The 26,266-nt window shown below is 42.5% G+C and overlaps 3 protein-coding genes across 4 annotated transcripts in view; 1 reads left to right on the forward strand and 2 right to left on the reverse strand.

The window, feature by feature from the left end:
• The first annotated feature begins 1,100 nt into the window (after nucleotides 1-1,100).
• Nucleotides 1,101-9,477, forward strand: erlec1 (endoplasmic reticulum lectin 1). Its single transcript, XM_050071532.1, has 14 exons — nucleotides 1,101-1,447; nucleotides 1,603-1,707; nucleotides 3,082-3,162; nucleotides 3,362-3,439; nucleotides 3,518-3,581; nucleotides 3,689-3,735; nucleotides 3,859-4,082; nucleotides 4,155-4,296; nucleotides 4,389-4,550; nucleotides 4,636-4,695; nucleotides 6,699-6,823; nucleotides 6,921-6,998; nucleotides 7,138-7,213; nucleotides 8,579-9,477. The coding sequence occupies exons 1-14, from the start codon at nucleotides 1,307-1,309 to the stop codon at nucleotides 8,648-8,650; spliced, it is 1,455 nt and encodes a 484-aa protein (XP_049927489.1). The 5' UTR covers nucleotides 1,101-1,306; the 3' UTR covers nucleotides 8,651-9,477.
• A 913-nt stretch (nucleotides 9,478-10,390) lies between these two features.
• gpr75 (G protein-coupled receptor 75) lies at nucleotides 10,391-14,524 on the reverse strand. The gene is made up of 2 exons (XM_050071223.1): nucleotides 14,069-14,524; nucleotides 10,391-13,703 (listed from the first exon to the last, which is right to left on the reverse strand). Exon 2 carries the CDS (start codon nucleotides 13,575-13,577, stop codon nucleotides 11,937-11,939), a length of 1,641 nt encoding a protein of 546 aa, XP_049927180.1. The 5' UTR covers nucleotides 13,578-13,703; nucleotides 14,069-14,524; the 3' UTR covers nucleotides 10,391-11,936.
• A 1,847-nt stretch (nucleotides 14,525-16,371) lies between these two features.
• psme4a (proteasome activator subunit 4a) overlaps nucleotides 16,372-26,266 on the reverse strand; it is a 30,304-nt gene continuing 20,409 nt past the window's right edge. For both annotated transcript variants that reach the window (XM_050070792.1, XM_050070791.1), the window contains 19 exons: nucleotides 25,368-25,504; nucleotides 25,039-25,092; nucleotides 24,826-24,955; nucleotides 24,626-24,707; nucleotides 24,347-24,500; nucleotides 24,144-24,213; nucleotides 23,935-24,060; nucleotides 23,688-23,840; nucleotides 23,448-23,552; nucleotides 23,249-23,340; nucleotides 23,035-23,166; nucleotides 22,710-22,918; nucleotides 22,443-22,528; nucleotides 22,167-22,295; nucleotides 21,416-21,571; nucleotides 18,181-18,343; nucleotides 17,958-18,091; nucleotides 17,656-17,796; nucleotides 16,372-17,455 (listed from right to left, as the gene is read on the reverse strand). In XM_050070792.1, the coding sequence (XP_049926749.1) occupies nucleotides 17,662-17,796; nucleotides 17,958-18,091; nucleotides 18,181-18,343; nucleotides 21,416-21,571; nucleotides 22,167-22,295; nucleotides 22,443-22,528; nucleotides 22,710-22,918; nucleotides 23,035-23,166; nucleotides 23,249-23,340; nucleotides 23,448-23,552; nucleotides 23,688-23,840; nucleotides 23,935-24,060; nucleotides 24,144-24,213; nucleotides 24,347-24,500; nucleotides 24,626-24,707; nucleotides 24,826-24,955; nucleotides 25,039-25,092; nucleotides 25,368-25,504 (2,247 nt within the window). In that variant the 3' untranslated portion in view covers nucleotides 16,372-17,455; nucleotides 17,656-17,661. The remainder of the gene's footprint in view (nucleotides 17,456-17,655; nucleotides 17,797-17,957; nucleotides 18,092-18,180; nucleotides 18,344-21,415; nucleotides 21,572-22,166; nucleotides 22,296-22,442; nucleotides 22,529-22,709; nucleotides 22,919-23,034; nucleotides 23,167-23,248; nucleotides 23,341-23,447; nucleotides 23,553-23,687; nucleotides 23,841-23,934; nucleotides 24,061-24,143; nucleotides 24,214-24,346; nucleotides 24,501-24,625; nucleotides 24,708-24,825; nucleotides 24,956-25,038; nucleotides 25,093-25,367; nucleotides 25,505-26,266) is intronic.

Consider the following 26,266-nt stretch of genomic DNA (forward strand, 5'->3'; position numbering starts at 1 on the left):
AGTACTATTCTCAGCATATGAGGATGTGGTTGGGTTTAGCAAGACATCGGGGAAATTGTGTTTCACTGATGAAAACGAGGGAAGTAAATTTCACATTTCAGATCACTGAAATATTTACTTTACTGACCTTCTGTCGATCAGCTAGAGACGTAGGCTACATGGTGCTTTGTTTATAGCAAAACAGTCAGATACAGTAAACCGTTTTCATTTTGGCAGTCTATTTCCAGTTTCCTTGTGTATTAATATGCATTTTGAGATGGATAATAACTCTGTTCACTTTTAACAGCATCGTTATGGAAAATACTACCAGAAAATTATTTATTTTTGCCTTCATGGCTCATAAAATGTGGAATGACCTGCTGCTCAGACTTCACATATATTTTTTCATACTGGCTTAGCTGGTATAGGCTCCAGCCTCCTCACAATCCTGCAGTATGAGTGGTGGATAATGAATTATGAATTAATATATTGTTGTACATTTTACCATTCATGAACACCTTAAAATCCAGTTCTCCCTCTCTAGCTTTATGGATGGAAAAAAAAATCTGATTCTGGATCAGATTCTTTATTCTCACATCATTTAGCCGAGCATAGTTGGTATTTTAAGACATTTTGGGATTTTAACTAGAACTGAAAATGAGGTTCTGTGAATCTGAGTGATGACTTTGTGGTTAATGGTTTGTAATGACTGGAAATGATCAGTGATGCTGCAAACATTTTTAATATAGCATGCAAAATAAGGCTGTACAGTGTAATTCACACAATTGCTACAGAGTGAATGCAAAATTTGTATTATATGTGATTCCTAGGGCAAAACTTGGTCATAGGTATTTAAAGTTGTTGCCACTTTGACTTGAGGCGGCAATGCATATTGGCAGTAGAAAAAAATATACAAAAAAAACAACAACAATTTTAGAACTGTGGTTTACTAAAGAAAAAAGTTGGTAGCCTATTAGTTTTGCTCCCCAAACTTTTAAGGTTACACTGGTTTAATGGGTTTGTTTTTGCTTTCCAGGGTGCCAAACGCTCTTGCCGTACCTGGAGTCGCCGCCAGAGGGCGCTGCTGTTATTTCAGCCCATCGCAGAGGCGGAACACGACGTGGCAAGTAAACAGTTCACTTCCTGTAATTTGTGCTGTATTGACATCCGTCTCATACAGACATATCCTTCGTCTGTCAAAACCACATTTGCTCGGACTTTGTAGTAGCTTTTAATTCATCATTCAGGCCGCAATTAGTGTGAGGTGAGCCGGCTGTTATCTTACACCAGGAGCGGGCTGAAGGAGCTCGGCAGCCGGACAGGAGACATGACGGCTGGGCTGCTGGTGGTGATGGTCGGAGGGCTGCTGGAGGTCTGCAGCGGCGTCTCAGCAAACAGAGGAGGGTACCCGTCCTTTACAGATGAAATCCCTTTTAAAATCAACTGGCCAGGCGCTGAAGTCACGCTGGTATGTCTCCTTCTTTAGGAACAGTTTTTAGGGGAGCAAATTTACTGTAAGAGGTTGGGGGGTGTTATAGTTAGCTATGTTCACAGATAGTTTCCTCTGTCTTCATTACTGTTACGTTACAGTGTAAGTAACAAGCCTTTGTCTGTGGATTTCAGCCAACGTCAGGTGTACTGTACAAGGAAGATGACTTTGTCATTATGACAACAGCAGAGAAGGAGAAGTATAAATGTCTCCTGCCTTCTCTGACATCTGGAGATGAGGTAAGCCACCAGCATTTCTATTGCTTCCACAGATAATAGTTACAAACTCATTACAGAAATTATGACACAAGTTATTAACATATCAGGCAAAACAACTCAGATTGATCCCACTGGGTTAGTGCAAAGCTGTTAGATTCTATAAAGCATTTTGTCACTGGATTGATAAGACAAGATGAAGTAAGATACACACATGGTGTGTTATAACTGTCATTACTGTAAAAATACAGAAATATCTGGATATGATTGCACAGTAAGTGGTTACAGTATTGCATGTGAGGAAATTGCACAGGCTTGTTACACAGTAAAAATAAAATGAGGATGTGGGTATGTGCATATGTATGTAAATGTTTATGAATGAGTATAATATATATGTATAACCTGGGCTAAAAATAGTGCAAACTAGTTGTGAAGTTGTATGTGGTGGGGATGGAGGCAGAGCAGTGTTACGCTGTCTTATTATTCCTTTATTTCATTACTTTCATGGTCTGGTTTCAGGCTTCCACAAGAAAAGGATGTGTATAAATATTCATTTAGTCGTATGAAAATTTCTTAAAGTAGCAGGCAGTGTCTGCTTGGCAGCTGTTAGCAGGATAAAAGGTTAGATTTAAGTTTTCTACCATGACTTAGAGAGTTTCTTTTTAGACATGTGAACCCTTAGTAATGTTACAAAAAAGGTATGACACAACTCTGCTCCTTCAGTCTTGAAACAGTTCAATAACTCCCTGTACTACACTGCGTTGCATACACTGAGAGATGTGCAGTCTGTGCTCCATCCTCAATTGCATAATTCAATTTTCAATTTTATTGACAAAGCCCAGTACTACATATCACAATTTGACTCGCAGGGCTTCCCCCCAAAAAAAACCTCTAACAGGGACAAGACGAACCAATATCTTCCTTTAATTTAGCTGCAGTTTGTGACTTGTTTTATATCTTTGGCCATCATATCTGGGATTTCTTTGCCGATTTAAGAGGATGCAGAACCAGCTACAGTTTGACAACTAAATAAAAAAACAACACTGGAGCACGCAACAATAGCTCTCATATGATCAGATTCTGATAAGTTGAGAGAGGCAACAAATCTGAAGATGAACACTTCTTTTTTGCAACTAAAAAAGATGTAGCTGTCCAAAAAAAGGATCTGAATGACCTGCGTAAGATTCCACATTTTCTAAATATGGCATGTAAACCCCAGAGGGAGAGCGTCCCTGTGGATAGCAGTGTCTGTTCTGTTCAGTTGAATTCTGTGATGCTAATCTGTGTTGTGCCATTTTTTTGTTTTGTTTCATTTGTTTTTTATTGCTCCTGTTCCTTATACGCTGTCTTATCTCGGTCACCCTTAATGTATTTCTTTGGTGTATTCTGTCGACTTAGGATGACGATAAAGATTACAGTGGGCCCACTCCGGCTGAACTGCTGGATCCACTATTCAAACGAAGCAGCTGCTCCTACAGGGTGAGACCTCACGAGTTTCACTTTTATTTCCCTCTGATTTCCCTACCGCTCTCAGAGAGACTGAAACTGTGTTCAGATGGACTTCACGCTACATTAGCAGAGCATAACTAAAAACTTGATGTTAAGTTTCTGCTGTGGTGAACAATGGTGTTCGGTCATGCATGACTCTAAACTCACTCTTGCCTTGCCAACATTGCAGATTGAGTCATACTGGACATATGAAGTATGTCATGGAAAGCATATAAGACAGTATCATGAAGAGAAGGAGACTGGCCAGGTCAGTGTTATTAGAGGGTAAAATCATTTTCAGATGACATGAGTGAGAAGTGAGCACTTATCATGTGTGTTTCCACAGAAGATTAACGTTCAGGAGTACTTCCTGGGTAATATGGCACAGAAGAGCCAGTCAACAGAGACAGGTGAGTTCATTTGTGAACGAAACTTTATGATATTGTTAGAAATATGTTATTCAATGTATTCCTCTTTTCTTTATGGTGCTAAAGCTAAATAATCTCTTATTTTTTAGATAAAGTTGAAGAGACAGAAAAAGTTAAATCAACAGCTGAAACTGAAGTAAGTATAATGAAACTTGAAAACGAAACTTCAGTAACCAACCATATTTGTCAGGCCAGCTGTCAGTTCTCACATTTGTTGTGTCTTTTTTTTGTCTCCTTCACTCTTCCCGCTTGTGTCCAGGTGCCCACTAAGAATATAGAAGGCCAGCTGACTCCCTACTTCTCGTTGGAGATGGGTAACGGGACTCCTTGTGTGCTGAAACAGAACGAGGCTCGCTCCACGTCTGTGCTGTACGTCTGCCATCCGGAGGCCAAGCATGAGATCCTGTCGGTCGCTGAGGTCACTACCTGTGAATATGAGGTGGTGGTGTTGACGCCGCTCCTCTGCGCACACCCAAAATACAGGTAGGTGGAAATACATCTAGAAGTATGTGTACGTCTTGTGTGCATTTTCTTAATCTAACTGTTTCCTTGTAGGTTCAAGTCCTCCCCAGTGAACGCCATCTTCTGCCAGGCTCTGGCTGGCTCCCCTTTGCGGCCTCGTCGGCTCGCCCAGTTGGATAAGGAGCAAGAGGAGCAGCTTAAACCGCCTTTCAGCGCCACCACCGAGACCAGAGAGGTGAGACATGCGCAGAAGTATGACAGAGGGGACAAATGGGGACTGCCTGTACTGGCGACACCTGGCTCATTTATATCTTTGACGTGTTACAGGAGGATACATCACCAGTGAGAGAGGAGGCCTTCAGCTCCACTCACAAACCCATGACTGTGGGAGGACAGTCTCAGGTCACTGTCGGCACCACTCACATCTCCCGCTTGACGGATGACCAGCTAATCAAGGAGTTCCTCAGTGGCTCGTACTGTCTGCATGGGGTGAGGCATGCTCCATCTAAACCACCTGAGCAGTGTTTCATAAACCACGCAGGGACATATAATCCTCTTGATGTGTGTGTTTCAGGGGGTCGGGTGGTGGAAATATGAATTCTGTTATGGAAAGCATGTCCATCAGTACCATGAGGTAAGAGTCCCTCCTTGTTAGTGTGGAAGCTGGGTGATTTATGTGGAGTATCTAAAAAATAAAATGTATTCTTAGTATTCGTTTAAGCTGGTAAACTCGACTGTAGGGCTGTAACTAACAGTTATTTCCATTATCAATCAATTTGCCAATTATTTACTGATTGTTTTGCCTATAAAACGTGAAAAGAATAGGTGTCCTAAAGCCTAAAGGGCTGTCTTCCGATTTCTTGTTTTGTCTGGCCCCAATCAGACACAGTTCCTTTTAGCAGCCTGGGGTGATTTTTTGTAATTGTTTTCAATGAGAGTGAAGCATTTTACTCGCTGTTTTTGCAACGCTGAGCACCTCACATTCTTCCGCTCTATGCGGCTTGCATTTTTGTAGGGTCACCCTGAACACTTTGAGCTAAAAAGAACTTCAACTCAAAGCGGAAGAAGCGCTTAACATCATGGCTGTTTTTTCCTATTGTCCAATCACATGAATTGAGATGTGGCCCTTCTGTGGTAGCGATAACAAATAGTAGCAACATGCATGGTTTGTATGAGACTAACATCGGCTCACTTTCAAAGTGGCACTAGGAAAGCTGCAAGACATATCTGAACAAACTGTCAACTCGACAGCAAATTGTCAAACTGTCCCCGGCTTATCTTAAGCCTGGTTCAGACCAAAGATTCACGACGAGGCGAGTTTAAAGAAGCAGCTACTTACAATTCGCCGTTCTGCAACATTCTAAAACCCTGCCGGTTCACACTTAAGCAACTAGATGAGACGGTGTATCATCTCTGTGCAACAACTCTCTGTACCTCTGCTCTGTTTGCAGCTTTTCAGGCTTATTTTGTGGATGAATGTAATTTGTAGCTTTTTAAAATATGAATGAGGATAGTGATTGTGAGATACTGGCTACAGTTGCATTTGTAGTAGTGATGAAAAACAAAACAAGCATCAGGTGGACTGTAATCATAATACGCACATACAGCGAGCAGCAGCAGCGACTGAAAGAGAGGGCTCAGCGGGGACAGAGCACCTGCTGCAGCAAGCAAACATGCCCTCTGTGGTCATTTTGAGTTGAGCAGCAGACTTCAGTACAACCTGATTTGCTGTAGAAACAGGTGACGTGTCTTACGTTTTAGAACCAGCGCTGGTGATTTGACCAGCTGAGTTGCAGATGACACCATCAGCCAGGTTGAGTCAAACTCAGATGCCGAGACCACACCACTGCAACTTTTCTTTGCAATGTTCTAAAACAGTTTCATCTCGCTTGGAATCATTGGGCTAGACTTGGCTTAAAAATAAGACTGGAACCAACCATCATCCAGGTGAAGCTCCTGGACCAGCTGATGGTACTCCCTGTGATTTCTCCTCTTTCTGAGGGTCTCATGTACACACACAGATCTCCATTTCCCTGTTACCAAGGTACTTTTTGGTAACAGCCTCTCACCCTGAATCACAGCCTTCCACCTGTCTTTTCTTCATGCAGATTTTACAATACAGATCTGTGAGTTTACTTCATAGCTAATTACAGGTTAAGCTAAAGACAGGTGACTCAGTGGTTGCCTAGTAACAATTCAAAAAAGATGCAGCTAGCTGCAAAACGTGCTTTGTCTGATCGGGGACGGCTTCAATAAAGAGTGGCAGAGTGGTGCGCCTCGCATTTTTCATCCTGCAAAACACAGTCATATCGGGCCCTACCAGTCCAAAACCCAAAGACATGCAGTTTGTTATTACATAAGGCAAAGACACGTAGCAAATACTTACAATAAAGAAGCTGGAAATGAGGAACTTTTGCCATCTTTGCCTCAAAAATGAACATATCCAAAATAGATGGCAATTCATTTTCTGCCACTTGATTTATCACGTAAGTGTTTTGGCTCTGCTTTAACTACATAAACGTTAGCTAACAGAAAATGTGTAATTGCATAATTGGTTTATTTTAATTGTATATATAGGATTGTCCGGTACATTAGATTGCAGTTGTACAGTGACGAAAATGTCCCTCTGTGCCGCAGGATAAAGAGCAAGGAAAGAACATTGTGGTGGTCGGGAACTGGAACGCCCTGGAGCACACGGAGTGGGCCAAGAAGAACGTTGCCAGATCCTACCAGCTCAAAGATGATGGTGTGCAGAAAGTCAAGTAAGCCATTCATATTGTTGAATCCTCATCTGGATGCAAATTAAACTGAGATTGTTGTTGATTTTTCTCTCTGTTCATCCTCTCCGCTCCTTGGCAGGTTGGTTTCCCACTTCTATGGCCACGGGGATGTGTGTGATCTGACAGGGAAGCCCAGACAGGTCATTGTCAAGCTCAAGTGAGTGAACAGTCATGGGCGGGGGAGGAACCACAGCGCCAGCTCAGTGTCACTGCCCTGAGTCAACACATGAGTATAACAATACCCTCGATGTTTCCTAGTTGATTCACTCGTCTCTTTTCCCCCCTCTCTCTGTCAGATGTAAGGAGTCTGAGTCTCCCCATGCTGTCACTGTCTATATGCTGGAGCCTCAGACTTGTCAGTACATCCTCGGGGTAAGTTCTCTAGTAACCAATGAGTCACAGTTACTGGAAAAAAAAGCACAAGCTGTATCAGGTTAATACTGAACCTTAGCTCGAGTGCTAAACTCTACTTCAGTTTGGAGAGCTAAATAAACGGAAAGTCCAAACATATGTAGGTGTTTGGGCAACGCTAACTTGTTTTTATTTGTCCACAACACAACTGTGCCTCTAATGCAGTTGTTTCAGATTTCCTTCATTTTCAGGCTGGTTTTGAGGATTTGGAGCTAAATGTTGTGCCTGGGGCACGTCGTGTATTAATGATACTCGTTACCTGGAGAGGTTGGAAAAAGATACACATTTCTTCCCTGTTCCAAAACAAAAATCAAACCCTGAAAAGTGTAGGGTTAGCCAGCTAGCTACTGAAGATATAGCCTACTGAATGTATACACATGCTGCTTTTGCTTTTTAATGATTATAATAGTGAAAAAAAAGACCGACCCTGTTGTACAGGAACCAGTGAAGGGAAGCAGGGATTTGCTGATATTCAACCAGCTGTGTGTCATCGCATTGTGCGCAGATGGAGGGTGTTTGGCTTCCCTTGGAGATCCCTGCCCGTCCAGCGGCGAAGGTCTGGGTGCTGGCAGCAGCACCAGGACCTCTGCCTCTGCCAAAGACCTCTGACAAAGCCAAACACTGTTCATCTGCACACACTGTGATGCCACACAGCTGGCTCAGTATGGACGAAGTTTCCCTTTATATTCATTGTCTTCTGTGGCGATCAGCAGTGATGTGGTGGTTCACTTTTACACTGTGATCTGTAGCCTATAGTTCGGCTTTAGCTTCTAACTATCTTTGTCTTTTTAACCTGTTGCTGCTGCTGAGTCAGTTTGACATCCTGGATATATCCTTCAAACACAGACTGTAGACCCCTCTGTCTGCTTCTCTCTGGAATCACTCTTTCATTTTTCCCAAAATTATGCTAATATTTTTTGCAGTTAGTGACACTGTGGGCTCCATGCTTAGTGTCGGACTAAGCATGGAGCCCACAGCCCACATCACAAAGGGGCGGGGCCTAGCGAAAGGTCAGTTGATTGGTTGTTTGGTCTAAACAATGTCAGAAAATGGCGGGAAATTTTGGTAAGTGTTCCCAGTGGCCAAGATGATGTCCTCAAATGTCTTGTTTTTTCCACAACCCAAAGATACTCCCTTTACAATAATAAAAATCTCATTAAGGAAGCTGGAATCAGAGAAGTTGTAAAAAATACTCAAACCAATTATCAAATTAGTTGGCAATTAATTTAGTAGTTGACAACAAATCAATTCTTGTGTGCAGACAAGAGGCCTATAATGATTGTCACCACATTTAAGGTGATTGACATCGGTGTTTTTTCCCCCTAGGTTGAGTCTCCGGTCATATGCAGGATTCTTGACACTGCTGATGAATATGGACTTCTGTCAATCTCCAGCTAAACTGACAAATATCATATGACAGCAACGGCGCATGAAGGACAAAGAGAGGACGTACAGAGGAAGGTGCACTTGAAGAGAGAGGACAGTTATCATAAAACAGAAGCCTGTTTCATGGAGGAAGAGAGATGCCCATGACACTGCGCTAAAAGCCAAAATCGAGGTGAAACTTGGTCCCGAGGCTGGACTTGACGTAGCCAGGGAGCATGGCCTCAGCTCATGCCCTTATCTGTGCAATGGGTAGTGCTACATCACAGCCTGATCCAGCAGACTTGTTCAGACTTTGTGAAAACACGGACGCCTCGCTCCACAAGGCAGTGGATTTGTTGCCTGTACCCCATATCTATGCTTCACTTTGTGTTGATTGATTGCAAGCAAAGGAGTGATGAATCGGGGGATTCATAATCATCAGGAGAATCACATCGTTCGTGGTGGTTTTATTGTCTTTAAAGTTTATTTTTGTGTTTGAGTGTGTGTGTGAGTGTGGTATGAAATGATTAGCTGCTTGACCCTGGCACTTTGTACTTGTAGATATGCAAAAAGCAAGTGTGAAAATGTTTTAGCAGCTGTGAGAGTGAGTATCGTGTTAATTTACAGGATGAGTGAGTGTAACTTATGCATTAGACGGTGCTGTGGAATAGCAACAGAGGTGAGTGGTTGATTAAAATTCCCTCTAAGTTTGTTGGCCGTGCAGAATGTCTGTGGGTTCCTGTAAGAGGTATTCTGTGGTTTTATGAAGATGCGCACTGGGAGACTGATCACTGCTGTATCACAGGGATACAAACCAATGCATTTGCAGCAAAGAATAAAAACTGAAACGTGAAACCTCATATATGGTGTTGCATTACTACACAGGAAAGACATTTGCGATATAGACCTTTTCATTGCTGTTCTGTTTCAAGGACAACAGCTTTAATCCCTGTGTACTTCCTGTCAGCATAAGTAAACATTTCAACAGGAAATACACTGGGACCCATTTACAGTGTTTGTGTTGGTCTATAGACTGTTTAAAACTTGCCAAAATAAACATTTTAAATGGGCTTAAGTGTATTTCCTGGTCGAATGTTTGTTAATGCAGTAGTGACAGGAAGTAAACCGGGACCAAAGCTGCTCTTTGCAACAGAAAAGCAGTGAATCAGCAATACATGTCTCCTCTTAATGACTGTATGTATATCTTTCAAAGCAAGAGGTTTTCCTTGGTATTTATTACCATGAGAAGCACATATAAAATAATAAGTCTGTTATTTCCCTCCTGGAAAGAGCATAAAGTGTGTTGAGCCTTCATTGATGGACATGTAGTTACACTGAAGGCCACCAGAGGGTGCTGACGCTGTGTGTATAGTATAATCCTTTCCAATTGTGAAAACCTTTTTATTTCCTTTCATTTATCTAAAAGAAAACAACTGGAGCTGCAAAATAATTAACACCACTCTAATTTACACTGAGGTGCTGAACAGCGACCACTGCAGTTATTTCTATTTCTAATCGCAGTGATTTTTAGTTTAAAAAAAAAATATCAGACGCTGCAAAGCTTCATCTGTAACCTCAGGGTATAATGTAAAGAATACCACGTCAACATTTGTGTGTGGATGTGGACATAATTGGAAATAATCTGAGATTCCATCACTTACATGAATATATCAAAAAATAGAATAATGTAGTGTTGGTTGTGAGACATAAAATGCCAATTCAAACAGTGTTGTTTCTCTGAGTTATCATCACTTTGGGTTTAATATAACACAAGTATGTTGTTTTCACATTCTTAAAGGGGAACTGCCCATTTTCAGAATTCATACATGTTATTCCTATGGTCTAATACAGTCCAAAAATATTAGTAAACATGAACCGATCCCTCTAAAATCCAAAAACTAGAGTGCTAGAACTTAAATTTGTGATGTCATCAAGTATTAAGTCTGGAGCTGCTCCACAGACAATGAATTTGGAGAGATGTTAGAGACGATAATGACAGCACCCAGGGGAATGTTGTGAGTATATGGGTACATTTTCTGTTTCAGAGCTGAGAACACTACAACAGACTAAAGCTCATTTAGGCTAGTTATAAAATACATTCTGTGGATCCACAAAATCAGGCTCCATTCATTGTCTGTGGAGCAGCTCCAGACTTGATGCTTAATGACATCATAAGTTTGAGACTTAAATCTGTGTTTTATGGCTTTAAAAGACAGTAGCTCATGATTACAAATATAATGATTGAACTTACCCAGGCTGTGTAAATAACATACTGGCATTCTTACTTAAGGTGGTATTCTCATTTAACATCAGGTGTTCAGTCCCAGCAGGCCTGAAATACTGTCAAGCAACCAGCATTATGATCATTTCATTAGCTACTGACACAGCTAGCAATAATAAAACTAGACTGCAACTAACGATTATTTTTATAAGCAATTAATCTGCCATTTTTCTTGATTTTGTTTTGTCTTAAAAATATCAGAAAATAGTGGACAATGGTTATTATGTTTTATAAGGTGACATCTTCAAATGTTTTTTGTCTGAGAACAGTAAAACCCAAAGATACAAATTTCACTATCATATGACTAAGAGAAGCATCAAATGCTAACATCTGAAAATCTGTAACCAGCAAAAGTTTGACATTTGTTCTTAAAAAAATGAAAGTAACGTTGACTCAGCTTCTCATTAATATTCTGTTGATCGACTAATCAATAGCTCAAGTAAAAAAAAAAAAAAATTAAAGCACAGATCCGTTGCACTTGCCAAACATTTATTGTGTTGAAAAGTGTATGAGGTTCACAAACACATTTCTCTCAAGAAGCAAAAGTTCATCAAAGTGCAACCACATGCCATCGACAGCCATGTGTGGGCCTGTGCAGGGTTTCAGAGCAGCCCGACACTACAGCAGCTTATATCAGCGCTCAGCAACTTCAGCAACTTCAGCCAGAGAGAAAACAGCAGTGATCTAGCAACTGCAGTCTTTGGCTGCAATGAAAACCTACGGAGCCTTGGGTTATATTGGCACATGCTTGTGCAACACGGGCAGATTTATGAGAAAATGCAATATCTGTAAAAGAACAGACACTTCCATTACAAATCTATTGCTTGTCTTTAGTCTCATGGCAAGGCTCATAATACTGGTTCTTTAATTTGTCCACTCAAGAAAACATAACATGTATTTCCACTGTAGAAGAGAACAAAAGGTTAATACAGATTCCAAATACATAAAATGGGCTGTTTTTATGTTCGTCTTTTGATTCATATTTGATTTAAAGCCATGTCAACATTGTCCAAACCTTTCTGTTTAGCAGCTCTGTGATTAGACTGAGGGAATGGGAATCTGGTGCACTGAGGTGCTTTCAAAGTCTTGTAGTGCGTCTTGGTGAGTGTGGTAGTGCATGGCTACATAAGATTTGGCGAAGGCAAATGTCTGAGAGCTGACAGGTTGCAGGCTGGTGGGGGAGCTGGGCCCTGCAGAGGGACTGCTGTTGTATATACTGTAGTAGGGCTCGATGCGGGTGTTGATAGGTGTCGAGGTACTTGGGGGGCGAGGTTTGCGCGCACCTGTGGCCCTTGGACTACCAGCGCAATCCCTGGAGTGACTGGGCCCGCAGGCCTGGTCTACCAGCCTCCTCTGTGGCTTGGGTGACAGTACATAGGCCGAGTTGGTCTCATGATGGGAGGATTTATTGCGATTGACTTCCAGGCTGCCCTTCCCCATCGCATGCAGACGAGTCTTTTGCTTGCAACAGAGAAAGCCCAGTGCCGCCCACTGAACACAGCACAGCACACGGCGTCGGAGGCCTGCGCTGTTGCGTGAGTAAACAAAGGGATTGATGCCCGACTTGAGGAAAATGAGCACAAAGCCACACAGTTCAAACTGGTAATGTGCAAAGCTACTTTCTGGTGACAAAACATCCTGTGCCAGTGAAACTCCCATGGGCAAGCAGCAAAGCAGCACAGAGAACACTATAACTACACAGGTGACAACTGCCTTGGAGTCCTTGGCAGTGGCCAAGTTGACTGTAGACACCAGCTGACAGCAGGTGGCTCCTTGGGCAGCGCCTGGAACCAGAGGCTGGCTGGTCTTGTTAACGTAAGAGTGTGTCTGAACGTTCTGCAGTTTGTTGTAAGTCTGGTTACGGTACAGAGAGGGGCCTTGAACAGCACACTGCATGCTCTCAAAGCCTGCTGCAATGAGAGGTGGTGGGGGTGGAGGGCATGTGGCATCTACAGTGATGACGGGACATTTCCTCACTTGTGCGTTCTTCCTCAGTGTCTGAGCAATCATCAGATAGGACACAGACACCACAGCGACACAAAAGGCAAAGTCTGCTAGGTAGACATACAACACAACCCTGGCCTGTCCACCTCCCAGGCCAAAGTGGGGCAAGCAGGGTCCATCTCTGCGTGGGTATGCTCGTATTGTAAGGAGAGCCGCCATGGTGAAGCTGGATGTCCACAGCAGCGCAGTGAGCGCCAGCGTGCAGGGGAAGGAGGCGGTGCGGTTTGGCTGCTGCCCCAACACCATGCGCAGCCTGTGCAAAGCAATGACAGCCACTGTCTCCAGGGACATGATGATAAAGCCCGAGCTGGTCAAGTGGAAGGCGAAGCAGAAACTCTTCGACACGCCATCCCCTCCACCTGCATCCAGGAAGAGCACCAGCGCAAACATGGGAGCAGTCACACAGCAGATGAACAAGTCACAGAAGGACAGGTTGAGGATCATGAAGTCAAAGTTGGTGCGGAACTTGCGAAACATGGGGTCAAAAAAGGAGAGGAACACCACCAGGTTGCCGTAGGAGCCCAGGCAGAAGATGAAGATGAGCAGGAGGGAACAAAAGGTCAAGGTGGCGGTATGAATCACAGCCCAGCCTGATGGGGTCGTGCCCAGGGTGCCATTGAAGGTCTGCTGTCTTGGCACATCCACCAGGTCTGATGGTGTAACAGTGGTGTTCATTGTATTATTAACAATTTATAAGGATCCCACAGTCATCAATTTCAGCGTTATTCCTCGTGTATGGACGGAGTACATGATGATCACAGCATCTGCTGCTTGTGCCAATGCTGCCACCTTGGTAGAGTGCTACAGAGGATACAAAGTCATATATTAGCTTTAATGTTGTGCAGTAGATCACATTTAACAGGCCTAAATTCATAGATGATGAAAGGGAGCGAGGCAAAGTCAAGCTGAGGTGTAAATAGGTACATTTTTAGTATGGAGCGGTGACATGTTGGACACAAGGTACAGTAGGATATAGCTATGCACCACTGCATTTGGCCAATTATACCTTACACACAGACACACAGACACACAGACACACACACACACACACACACACACACACACACACACACACACACACAGCGTCTGCTTAAATCCAGAGGAAATATGTGTATTGCTGTTTTTAATGTATCTAATACTCTATACGATGAGAAAACATAACCTACCATCTGTAATCGATCGTGCCTCCATCATCACCATCATCTGTTACAGCCCATCTTCATTTTTAAGCAGTATGATAGTAAGTGAACGCACCGCGGCTCTGGAAAAAACGTATTTCAACAGCAAATAATCCAAAACAGGGCAGCCCACTGACAAGCACTGACATTAAACACGTCTCCTCACATGTCTGTATTATTCGTTAACGCGTATGCAGCGAAATTAGATGATAGCATGTTGGTTTTCTTGGCGATATATCCATTCTTATACAGAAGCGACGGCCACTGGACGTGCACTGAAAAATGAGTATGAAGTCACTGCCTACGTATCTGGGCATGAGCATAACCACTGCATTCAAGTGGTCCCTCTGTAACAACTCACCTCACCTTTTCCTGTTTTTACTTATTTATCGGTGACAACTGTCGTTTTCCCTCAGTTTTAATACAAATTCACATTTAGTGAAAGAGACCGTTACACCATTTTCTCGCACGACACATCACCACCGCGGCAAATCGTTTTTTTTTCTTCACCATGGCAACATACTGTAGCTTTTACGAAAAAATGGTCTCGTAATATTTAAAATGGACTTGGTTAAATACATAGTAAGCTTACACTGATTTTATAACAGCTAGAAGACGTTTGGCACGACAAATTCGCAAAAATAAAACCATTTTCTAAATAATTTTAATTCTTTTTTTTTCCGCTTTTCACCGCCGTCCTTGGGAACAGCAGCTCAACAACGTGGTTGCTAGGCGACACGCACAGTGATGATTCTCTGTGAATATTTAAAGCAGGGACAGTAATCATCGTGTGCCATGGAGGGCCAAGACACTCTCTCAGCACGTTTGATTTGTAAACCAGAATCACTGCCTTGCGGTTGTATGCCTCTGTCAAGTTGCAGTTACAGTTTACATGTCTGTGGAAACATGGATGCTTCACACACATCTTCCCCTCAGCAGCACATAAGATCTAGCCTATACAATGAGCAGTTTCAAGATGGACACCCAAGATTAGTGTCACCAGTTCAATAGCCTATCTGACCAAATGTCTCCACTTCTGTACCTGAGTTATGACACTGACTAATAGCCATGAAAGTGTTTTTGTAAACATCATGATGTCACGGTTGACATTTGACCTTTGGATATAAAATGTCATCACTTCATCATCCTATGACACATTTGTGTGAATTTTTGTCATAACTAGCACATGAACTCTTGATTTATGGCCAAAAACATGTTTTATGAGGTCAGTGTGACCTTGGCCTTCAATCACCATATTCTAATAGTTCAGCCCATGAGTCAAAGTGGACATTTGTGCCAAATTTGAGGAAATTCCCTTACAGCGTTTTTGAGATATAACGTTCACAAAGGTAAGACGGACGCAGTGACTGTGACCTTTGACCACCAAATTCTAATGAGTTCATCTTTGAGTCCAAGTAGATGCTTGTGCCAAATTTGAAGAAATTCCCTGCAGTTCTTCCTTGAGATACTGCATTCATGAATATTGCGGCTTCCAAATAAGTTAAAAAATAGCTGTACACAGACGCCATAACGGGAGATATGATGAACTCACTGTCTTTGGTTTTCACTGTTTGATGACCCAGGGTGCTTTGGTATTGGTTTGAGAGTTGATTGATTTGCAGGATGTATGGAGACTTGCAAGATGAGGCTATGAACTGATTGTCTTGACTGTTGCATTAAAAAAATAAATAAATAAATAGGCCTTTACAAAAACAAAGTTCAGATCAATGGGGTATTAAACGACTTCATCGAACAATAAAAACTAAGACTAACCAAATAGACAGTGGTTAATGACTGTAACCCCATGGTGTCCTCCACGCTCCAGTCACTTCAGCACACCTGCCTTTAATTAACGGCTCCCGAGATGCCAGGTCAGGTGGCCCATTAAAGTGACTCAGAAAAAAACAGGAAACTAGGACTTGCCAGAAATGGCTCTAACATTGAGAGTCACAGTGACCCTGACCTTTGACCACTGTATTCTAAAAGGTTCATAATTGACTTGAAGTGGATGTTTGTGCCAAATTTTAAGAAATTCCCTCAAGACGATCTTGAGATATCATGTTCATGACAGACAAGGTCACAGTGACCTTGACCTTTGACCGCCAAAACTGCTCAGTTCATCATTGTGTCCAAGTGGACATTTGTGCCACATTAAAAGAAATTCGCTCAAGGCTTTCTTGAGATATCTTGGTTTTGAGAATGGGACAGATGGACGGACAACCCTAAAACATAATGCCTCAGGCCACAGCAATCGCCAGCACGGAGGCATAAAAAACAGACATCAAATGCAGTTTTTGTTACAAACAATTTATTGACATCTCTTTCAATAAGCAAACAGTACATCTAAAAAAAATCACTGCAGTTTTGGCACTACACTATACATAAGTGAGGTACTAAATGCTTCAATGCTTGGACTGATTTCAAGTCATCAGGGGAAAGCAAACAAAAGTGATTTCACTTCATCTCTGTGGGTTTTAGAAAAAAAAAAAAAGGTAAATGATAACGGGAACAAGTGGGAAGAGGTCACAATTATTGACAGGTGGTGTGGTTATTTTCTTGCACCAAAACATAAAATGGTCATCAAACTGTTCTCACGTCCTCACAGCAAACGCATCACACAGCACAGCAGTGGGGAGCTTGCCCTCTCCCTTTCTTTGCCAGAGTGGATGACAATAGGCTCCTTTGCTAAAAGCTCGTCTACTTTATCTCAGAAATACTTAATATGAAAAAAAAAAAACCGCACTTCAAAAAAGTCAAATAAATAAATAAATATGTTTGTGCATATTTGCTATACCATGATATATACATGCATGATGCATATAATCATAATAGATCAAACAGCCACACAAACACTGTGTGTTGCAGGTTTAAGTCTAACTTAAAGAGACCATTGTTCAATAGTCAGCGCTCTGTGGTTTGTAACAAACACTTCACTACTGGGAGATAGTAAAGAGTATGTCCGACACTGGACATGGTGTTGGCTCAGAGTTGATACTTGGGATAGAATCCTGAGAAATGTGTGGGACACTGGCGGATGTCTTCAAGCATCCCATAAACGCGCACACACATACACTCGTGCACATGCACACAAACAAACCCCGAAAAAAAAAATAAGAAGAAATAAAACTGTACAATAATGTTACAAACTGCAGGTCATTCATCCCTGCTATGATTGATCCTTAAATATTAAGTATAGTAGAAATGTAATGAGCTAAATACATGAATAAACAACTTTTCAATCCTGTGTGTGCCACAACTCAAGTTGCTTTGTGTGCCACTCTTCTTCCAGGGTGATGCTGTGCCTTTCAGCAGTCAGGAACTGGAGCCTCCTCCCCAATGCAGGCTGGTGTCTGTTCAGTCCGGGTTCATCCCAAACTGAAACAAAAACAGGCATGACTGTAAAAAGGTGGCTCAGGGAGTTTTCTCTTATGCCTATAAAATTATCCCTTTATCAGCTTTGTTTGACTGTAGTCAGTAAAAAAATAATAATCAAGTTACATATATTTGGGATGCGCTTGTGAAAACATTTAGTAATATTTATGTTTCAAGAAGAGTGTGAAGTTAAAATGCTTTACCAGGTTTTAGGCATAGTAACATGGGGAGACCAGTAAGTCAGTGAGGACCAGCAGCTGGTCATCTGTGAACTGCTGCTTATGCTGCTGCCAGTTGTCATGGTGAGTCCGTCGGAAGTTCGACAGAGTTTTCTTCACAGTCATCTGGAAGGCGACAAACAGAAATTATGGCTATTGTTTTTTTCTTTATCAGTGAACATATCACAGGTTACATTGACAACAAGCATTAGGCGACTGGGGGGGAAAGGAGGTTGAAAAATAATCCCAGCGCGACAGCATAGTGATAAACAGGCGATTATACATACTTCAATGGGTTGTGTGTCATTGAGGTGAGCGCTGAGGTCCATCAACAGCTGGGGCATCCAGGTGGGCACATCATATGGGCTGGAGAGAATACAAGCGCTCAACCCGAGAACACCTGCATGGCGCCGCACCAGGTCTACAAAAACACGACAGGTGGGATTCCATTAAAATGAGAGAGAACAGCATGTTTAGTCCATTGTCACGTATTCTAGACATGTTCCTTACCAGCAGAGGGTATAGTGTCCTTTATAGAGCCGAGCTCCCTCTTCCTCTTCTTAGGCAAGCAAGTCTTGCAGAGGGCCTCAAAATGTGCCTGCATGGGGGTGTCCATGGACAGGAAGTTGCACTGAAGGAAGCCACTGAGTGTAGTGGCGGCCATTTCTCTTACCTAGAAAACAAAGGTAGACAGAGGAGATGGGAAAGTTGAATTTCAGAGTGTAATGCATTACTACAGAACATAACACACATAATGGTGCAACTGAGTACATATATTTAATAGATGATTACTCTGGAACTTGCTGGCAGTAATTAACATTATAATGACTTGAAAGGAACAAGGAAGTAATTGACATTGCTTACTTCATCTGTTAATTAGATACTTGAAAGATAATTTTATTCTACATGGTTGTTACATAAACTTTAGAATGTAAAGTGACACTTACTGACACATAACAAATTAGTGTTAAAGCTGACATACGCTAATAGAGACCCAGTCAACCAAAGATGTTGCGGCTTGGATCCTAAGTGTGAATAATATGGTCACAGGCGTTCTAAAAGTTAATCTGGTCTGGAGCATGCTCCATCACACCACAGTCAAAGTCTAAGCAGACATCAATAGATACACTGATGCTGAGGTGGATTTAATTTGTAAAACAACAGACGCGTTCCAAAACCATGGATTACCAGAACCACCAAAGGTGCCATAAACACACGCTCTGCAGCCTACAAATTAGGGCTACAGTTTGAAAACATGGACAATTATAAGGGCCAGGCCATATGCCACATTTTTTATCGCCTGGAAAATGTGAGGTCGGGTGCTGGGTGCTACTCTGTGCCAACTTTCAAGGGCGCGTAGGCAGGTTGTGCCTTATGTTGCTAAACGACCATAACCAGCACTGTACCGTGGCCTTACTTTCTCTACGTTGATTTGTGTAGATCATATGGCTGAGTAGTATGGCCTACTAAGCAGAAATCCCAAGTTCAGAGCTGGTATTCTTCGAGGCATTTTCTTTTTTTTTTTTTTTTTTAAGAGGCATTTTCTTTTTTTTTTTTTTTTTTAAAGATATTTTTTGGGGCATTTTTGCCATTAATGCACAGGACAGGTAAGTATGAAAGGGGGAGGGAGAGGGGGGATGACACGCAGCAAAGGGCCACGAACCGGACCGCCGCGGCAACAGCCCTGCACATGGGGCGCCCGCTCTACCACCAAGCCACCGATGCCCAGAGGCATTGTTTTTTTAAGTGTGTATTGAGCTTGAAATATATAATATATATAATGGACGTAAAGCTCTGGGTAGCCCTGCACTAAAATGATCAACTTCTACTCCATATTTACCAAAGACTGATATTTACGGAAGATAGTCGCCAGCTGTGATTGTTTGTTCCTTGTCACCTGATGTCAAGTGTGCGTTGCTGCATTCCCAAAGTTGAACTTAGTTTCTCTCAGGGCGCAGCTGTTGCACCCTGAAAATTGGGCACTTGGGAACACTTGTGCACCCAATTGCTATTGAGCACGGCTTTCACGTGTCTACACTGAAAATAATGGATATGAGGGAGCAAAAAAACCCCACCATTATTCCTGTGCCCAAGAAATCAACACCAGCCACTCACCTCTGTAGTGATGAAGTGCTTTGAACAACTGGTTAAGGATTACATCTGCTCTTCACACTGGACCCAACAGTTTGCTGATCAAAAGAAGATGCCATAGCACACATCTTCGACACCACCCTATCCTGGGCAAGAACGGCAGCTACGCCCGAGAAAAGAGAGGAACTACGCCCCCCTTTATATTAACAAGTCCGCAGTGGAGAGGGTTGACATCTTCAAGTACCTTGGTGTCAACATCATCAATGGCCTGACCTGGGCGTTGCATACTGACTCAGTTGTGACAAAGGCAAGGCAAAGACTGTTTCACCTCAGACACTCTAGGAAATTCGAGGTTTCCCCTCAAATGCGTAAGAATTTCTAGTCCTGCACCACCAAGAGTGTCCTGACATGAAACATCACTGCCTGATATGTACACAGCACCGGACAGGATTGCAAAGCCCTACAAAGAGTGGCTCATTTGGCTGAACATTCAATAGACGGTGCTTGAAGGGATTGACGGGATTACATTTCATTGGAATTCTACCTTTTATGATTACAAGTGACCATTAAATTGATTGACTGAATAATAAATTCTGGCCATCATGGCATAATGTAACTAGCGTAGCATTCCTGTCTGGTGCTTTACCTGCCCATACTAACTAGCAAGGCCCCAGCACCTTACTGACCAGCTCTTCGCTACACTGTATAGGACATACAATAGCAACAATGTTATTAGGCAGGGTGTTGCACTAGTGTGTACACTGGCCAGCTGGATGGAAATAGCAGCCAGCTGGGGACTGGGGGTGGATATGTGTGTGGAGATGCTTCTCCATAATGTGAGCTAAAATGGTCTGTTGCACATTTTATGTCTCTTTTCTCTGGGAAATTCTCAGCAGGCAAGGTAAACTTTTAAATGGGTGTTTTGCATATCTTTGAGTAGTGTTCTCCAGAGGAAAGGCCTTTTAGGTTAAGTTTTCCTGGTTTAGTTTTGCTGTAAAGTAACTGACTTACTTCCCTTAAAAAAGAAGATAGATTCCTCATGGGTTAAGCTTTGAGCTTTGTGCAACATAGGTTACTTGGCAATATAAAGAAAGACAAGGGTCATGCCTAAAATGTGTCTTGGCACCAGTGTCAGCTAATCAAATTCTGTCAACATATGTATTTCTCTCATGAAGGTGATCCTGAAGAATTGAGAGCAATGAAAGTGTCATATAGCTAAGGCCTGTAAAATCAGGCTTAGATTAGTTTAAGAGGCCAAATAAAAATGGCTACTTTCATCCATCCCCCACTTCTCCTTTGTCTCTACTCCATCCCTCTCCCTCTCATCCTCCTTCAATCTGAACGTTATCTCCATAGCAACAGATTACTGCAGCCTGTGGTTTCCATAGCAACAGCTAGAGGACTGGAGGGGGGAAGAGAGTGGAGAGCCAGGAGGAGAGTGCTGAATCACTACAGTGAAGCTGGAAGACAGCGAGACTGCCGGCTAGCATAAACAAGCATGTATTGGCTGATAGCTTGGCGATTATTATTTAATCAGCCTGTTCATCTTCCAAACATCTTCCAGTGACGGTCATGCCAGACTGACTACATGTTTCAGCTTTACATTTTTAATGGTTTTAATGTTTCACAGTTGTCAATGAGAGGTTGTTTTTACCTCCAGCTGCTCATCCTCCAGCAGTCGTATCACCAGTGCCCGAACGTCATTCACTGCCTTCTGATCACTCATGAAGGTGAACAGGTTGTAGAAAACCATAATCTGGAGGTATGTGAGCACCGTGTAGCGAGCGTGCCAGGAGCTGCTGCCAGCAATCTGCAACACACAATAATAAACCCATCCCACATCAATAACACACTGAGCATTTTGTTTCACAAGAGGAACAGATCATGCCCTGGATTTTGTAATGGAGCTCCTCTTTTGGGGAATGCCTCTCATTTTAAAAACACAGATTATATAAAATGGGTTAAAATGGTGAAATTAAAATTTGTGAGCTTGAACAAATCGATCTCTGCATGTGGTTCACATCATTTCACAGATTGGGACTGTTCAGGGTAAGTAAGTAATTAATTTATCAACTTTGCATATTATGTTGCTATTTCTCTTTATTTTCATGTTGCACATGTTGCTGGTTGCGCATCCGAAAATCACAGATGAATTCTGCAGAATACTATCACAGTTACCTTTTTTCAGCTCTCATTTATTCTCCAGGAAGCTGCAGACTACCATACTGACACGTTATATTATGTAACAGATTCAAAATCTCATTCAGTTGTCATTCCCTTTGAAGCTTTCATCTTTTTGCTTAGTAGCCTTATATGTTATAAGATGTGAGGGTGTGTAAAAAAGCCCAGTCATGTGTGATGCAGGTGAAAAGTGGAATAGCAGCCACAGCTGCCAGATGACTCACCTCCTGCAGGGCACTGAGGACCATGGGGATCTGTTCTGTGTAAAGGAGTCCCTGAGACATCAGAGACAGACATGTCTTTGCATCCCTCTTCAGCTCATCGTAACTGTCATCGTTCTCAACTGGAGCAATCTGGAGCAGAGGACAGAGATAGGTTAATGGGAACGCCAGCATCATTTTAAGTCCCTGCATGGTGCATACATTAAGCGTCAAAATTTTTAAGCTGGGAGTGACAAAGCTATCAGATCAAAGCTTTGAATTAATGAGTGAGTGTGTCACCTTGAAGAGCAGGGGAAGCAACCGTAGTTGCTCTGGGACAGCAGTGGAGAAGGAGCGACCAGCACTCGCAATCAGCCACTTCAGCACTGCAGACATTTGAAGACAGAAATTTTTATGTTTAAAGAATGATCATCTGCTTTAATTGTGGATGTTTGACAAAAATGAATTCATTTTCCACTAAACTGAACTCCTTACTGTTTCAACCATTCCTACAATAAGCAGTATTGTGATAGTGTTCAGATGACCGGTGACAGATTCTCGACCCACCTGTTTTAAGTAGCTTGATGGCTTGCGTCCTCTCATCCTGCTCTCCAACCTCATTCTCCTCAGTCACGTGGTTCTGGATCTCCTCATCACCCTCATTTAGAGGCTTCAGCTGCAACAGAATTCGCTCTGTGAAGTCCGCAATGCGTGGGGAGGTGGTTGGCTGAGTGTATGGCAAGTTGACATCAATCATGAAGATGTATGTGAGCACACTGGAGAGACACCAAACCAGAGAGGATAAGATAAGACACATGAAACAGAGTTTTTAAAAAGCGAATAATGACAAATAGCGCATTCATATTATCTAGGGATGTAAACAGGACCTCACCTGCCAATGCGTTCCCGTACATTCTTGTAGACCTGTGTGAGCTTGGGCTCCAGGTATTGCAGCAACCTGTGGAGGAGCTCTGGAACACGCCACTCCTGCTGAGCTAAGCCTCCCTGCAGCACGTAGAGACGACTGGAAAAGGAAAAAGAAGCGCAATCATCAGAGTTTGTCAGTCACATGAACATCTGCTTCAGGCAGCAACCTTTCTACTCACCAGGCATCGACAAAGGAGCCCCCCTCTCCGTTGACTGGAGACTCCATTAGCATCTCAAACAGCCAGTAGAGCTTGCGTGGGTCTCTACTCTCCTGTACGAGACAGAAACAACAGAGTCATATGGAAGGAAGGATGTCTGACACAAGTTTAACAAGAGGAAAGATGAAGACATGTTGGAGATGAACAAGCAAAAGCTTACACAGGCTGTGGCGATGCAGGTGCCCCAGTCTGCGTACGTTTCTATTGTGATGTTGGACAGGGCAGTACGGAGCAGTGGACACAAAACCTCCCAAAGGCTCTCAACCTGAAAAAGAGCACAAGTGTATGTACGGGTGAGTTCGTGCAGTGGCTGGAAGGAGACGCACCATAAAGCCAAGAACATGATGAAACTGCAATATAAAAATCAGGTGACTCTTCATGGTGAGTTTCAATCCCATACCTTTAAGTAGCTCCAGTGCTTGCAGCCTCTTATCAGTCCAGAGATGATCTCCGCAACACAACGCTGCTTGCTCTCGTGGGTGTCAGCCACTAGGCGTTCCATGTGTGGCTGCAGCAGGGGGAGAAAGGCATCGCTGAAATTGCGGAACAATCCCTGGAAGGAGAGCAGAAGAAGGAAACAAATTAAATTCTCTATTGGCTGACTCAAGTTGCTTTCTGTATTTAACACGACTCTCAGGAAATCTCACCTTAAACAAACAGAACCTGCGAGGGCTGAACTTGTCTTTGCCCTTACGGTCCTCAAGAGAGAGGAACTCGATGAACTGGTTAATGAATACTGGGTCTGAGAAGTGGTCAAAGATGATCTGTTCCCGCTGTAAAGAAGGGCATTACAATTACTTTAACTAACAGTTAACATGCATTCATATTATTGATGTGTGTATGATTGTGCACAAACCTCTGTCATTTCCTCTCTGGCCAAGTTCTGTTTGGGTTGCTCCTCCAGTGGTGCATACATCATAAGTTTTCTGGAGAAGAATAATGAGGTGGTAGTAAATAAAAACAAGGTGAAAGATGTTGTCTGATTGAGAGCATTACAGATAAATATATCAAGATAGCAAAAGACAGTCAAGTAAAGAATATAAGACATAAAATACAAACCTTGGCCAGCAGTAGTATCCCCAGTGGGTCTTCTCCACAAACACGCAGCCATCCCAGTCTTGCTGTGTGCGTGGCAGGCTGCTGCTGTTATACTGGAGCCACTTGTTGTCTAGACGGTCCCCTGCCACAATACCACTTGCCTCCTTTACTCCACCTACCAAATATGAATTGTTATGAGATGAGTTTTAGAAGCTATAATTACAAATTGGAATTAAAATAAGATACAAAAACTGTAATGTCCATGCACAAGATAAACAAACAAAACCATATGATGCTTACAGAGCTCAGAGGGGTTGACGGGGACTTTCTTATGCTGCCTCTTTATTTGTTTCATTATCCCTGCCACGGCTGATATCGCCACCTAATGGAGAAAATGAGACATTTCAAACAAAATGTCCACAGGAAAGGCTGGAATGCATCCATACGCTGCAGAATCACAGCACTGCTACTACATGTCTCATAATTTGTGTGAGGCACACCTTGCGGACATAGAGGGAGTCATGGTTGAGGCTTTTCACAAAGAACGTAACAGCAGGTGGTGGGAGTTGGTGATCATCCCTCAGCAGCAATGACAGGAAGCCAATTGCAATGTGTTCGAACTTCCATGGCCTGAAATGTTAAACAGAGCAGGTGTTACAGACTAATAAATAAATAAATATAAACAGGATTTGATGAATATTAAAATGACCTACATGTTCCTGTTGCTGATGCAGTCCAGCAGATCACCAATGAGCTGTTTGTATTTCCTACAAAAATGTAGAACAGTATCAGTATTTGCATCTGTTATGTAACCAAATGTTCACATTTAGGTTGCACAGTAAGTGTATCATCCTAACAGATGGGTTATGTGTCAGTACTTTGAAGTTTTTAAGTGTTTTATTATGTGGGAGCAAAAGACCATGATATGAACTGGAGACTCAAAGTAAAACCATTTTATATCTAAGTGTTCGATGAGCCGAATTTAACTGAAGATCTCTGGTGTGGTGATGATTTTTTTGTCTTGCTCCTGGTGTGAACTCACTCCACAGACTCGGCGTTCTTGAGCTCCTGTCTCTTCAAACCCTTTCCTACTTCTTCCTCTTGAAGAACAGGCTCCTTGGGAACAGGATTTCCTGCGATCATAAGTTGTCTGGCCACATCACAGCACTCAGCAGGGATCTAAAGAGATGGAAAACATATAGTATGTGACATAATTCATCCAAACATGTGGGACGGAGTTAAACATAAAGCTAGCCCCAATAGGAGGGAGTGATTTGTTAAACTCAGGCAGAGAGTTGATATGGGGGAGACTGATAAAATACTGTGTTTCCCTTGCATAGCTTTGTTGGAGTACAGGAGACCATAGAGTAATAAGAAAATGTTCCATTTAACTATTTTGTGACTACTTTGTGATTAGTTTTGTGGTAGAAATGTACTCAAATTTAAATACAAAATTGCTGAATCACACCTAAATAATCTGTTGAATAACTCAAAAGGAGCTGTGCAACCTTTGACATGAGAGAAGATTCCGACTGTCCAGTTGTAAAGATGATAAGGCTGTGAGGTGTCTCACTTTCTTTAGATATGCTTGTTGGAAACTGGTTTTGGCAAGATTTGTTTAGAGAGGGAGACAAGATGGCTGAGGTAAGTATATATCTTCATAACCTTTGTTTTTGCTGCAGCTTTGCTATAACTAGTCTGTTAGGGATGGGAATTAATAAACTGACTCTATGCAGCCTCTGATGTGTGGAGTGTGTTTCTTTGCACCAGCAGTTTAATAAATACAGTCATTTGAGACAATAGAGACTGGCCAGATGGTGTTACAAGTTTTTAAGGACCACTTTTATCAGGAACAGCGCAAGTGTGAGGTTTGTAGGGTCAATGTTGGTTAAAACTTTTCCGCAATACTAAAAAGAGAATTGTGGTAGCTTCAGTAAGCTT

Source organism: Epinephelus moara, chromosome 19 (genome assembly GCF_006386435.1).
Source record: "Epinephelus moara isolate mb chromosome 19, YSFRI_EMoa_1.0, whole genome shotgun sequence".
Taxonomy (NCBI): Eukaryota; Metazoa; Chordata; class Actinopteri; order Perciformes; family Serranidae; genus Epinephelus; species Epinephelus moara.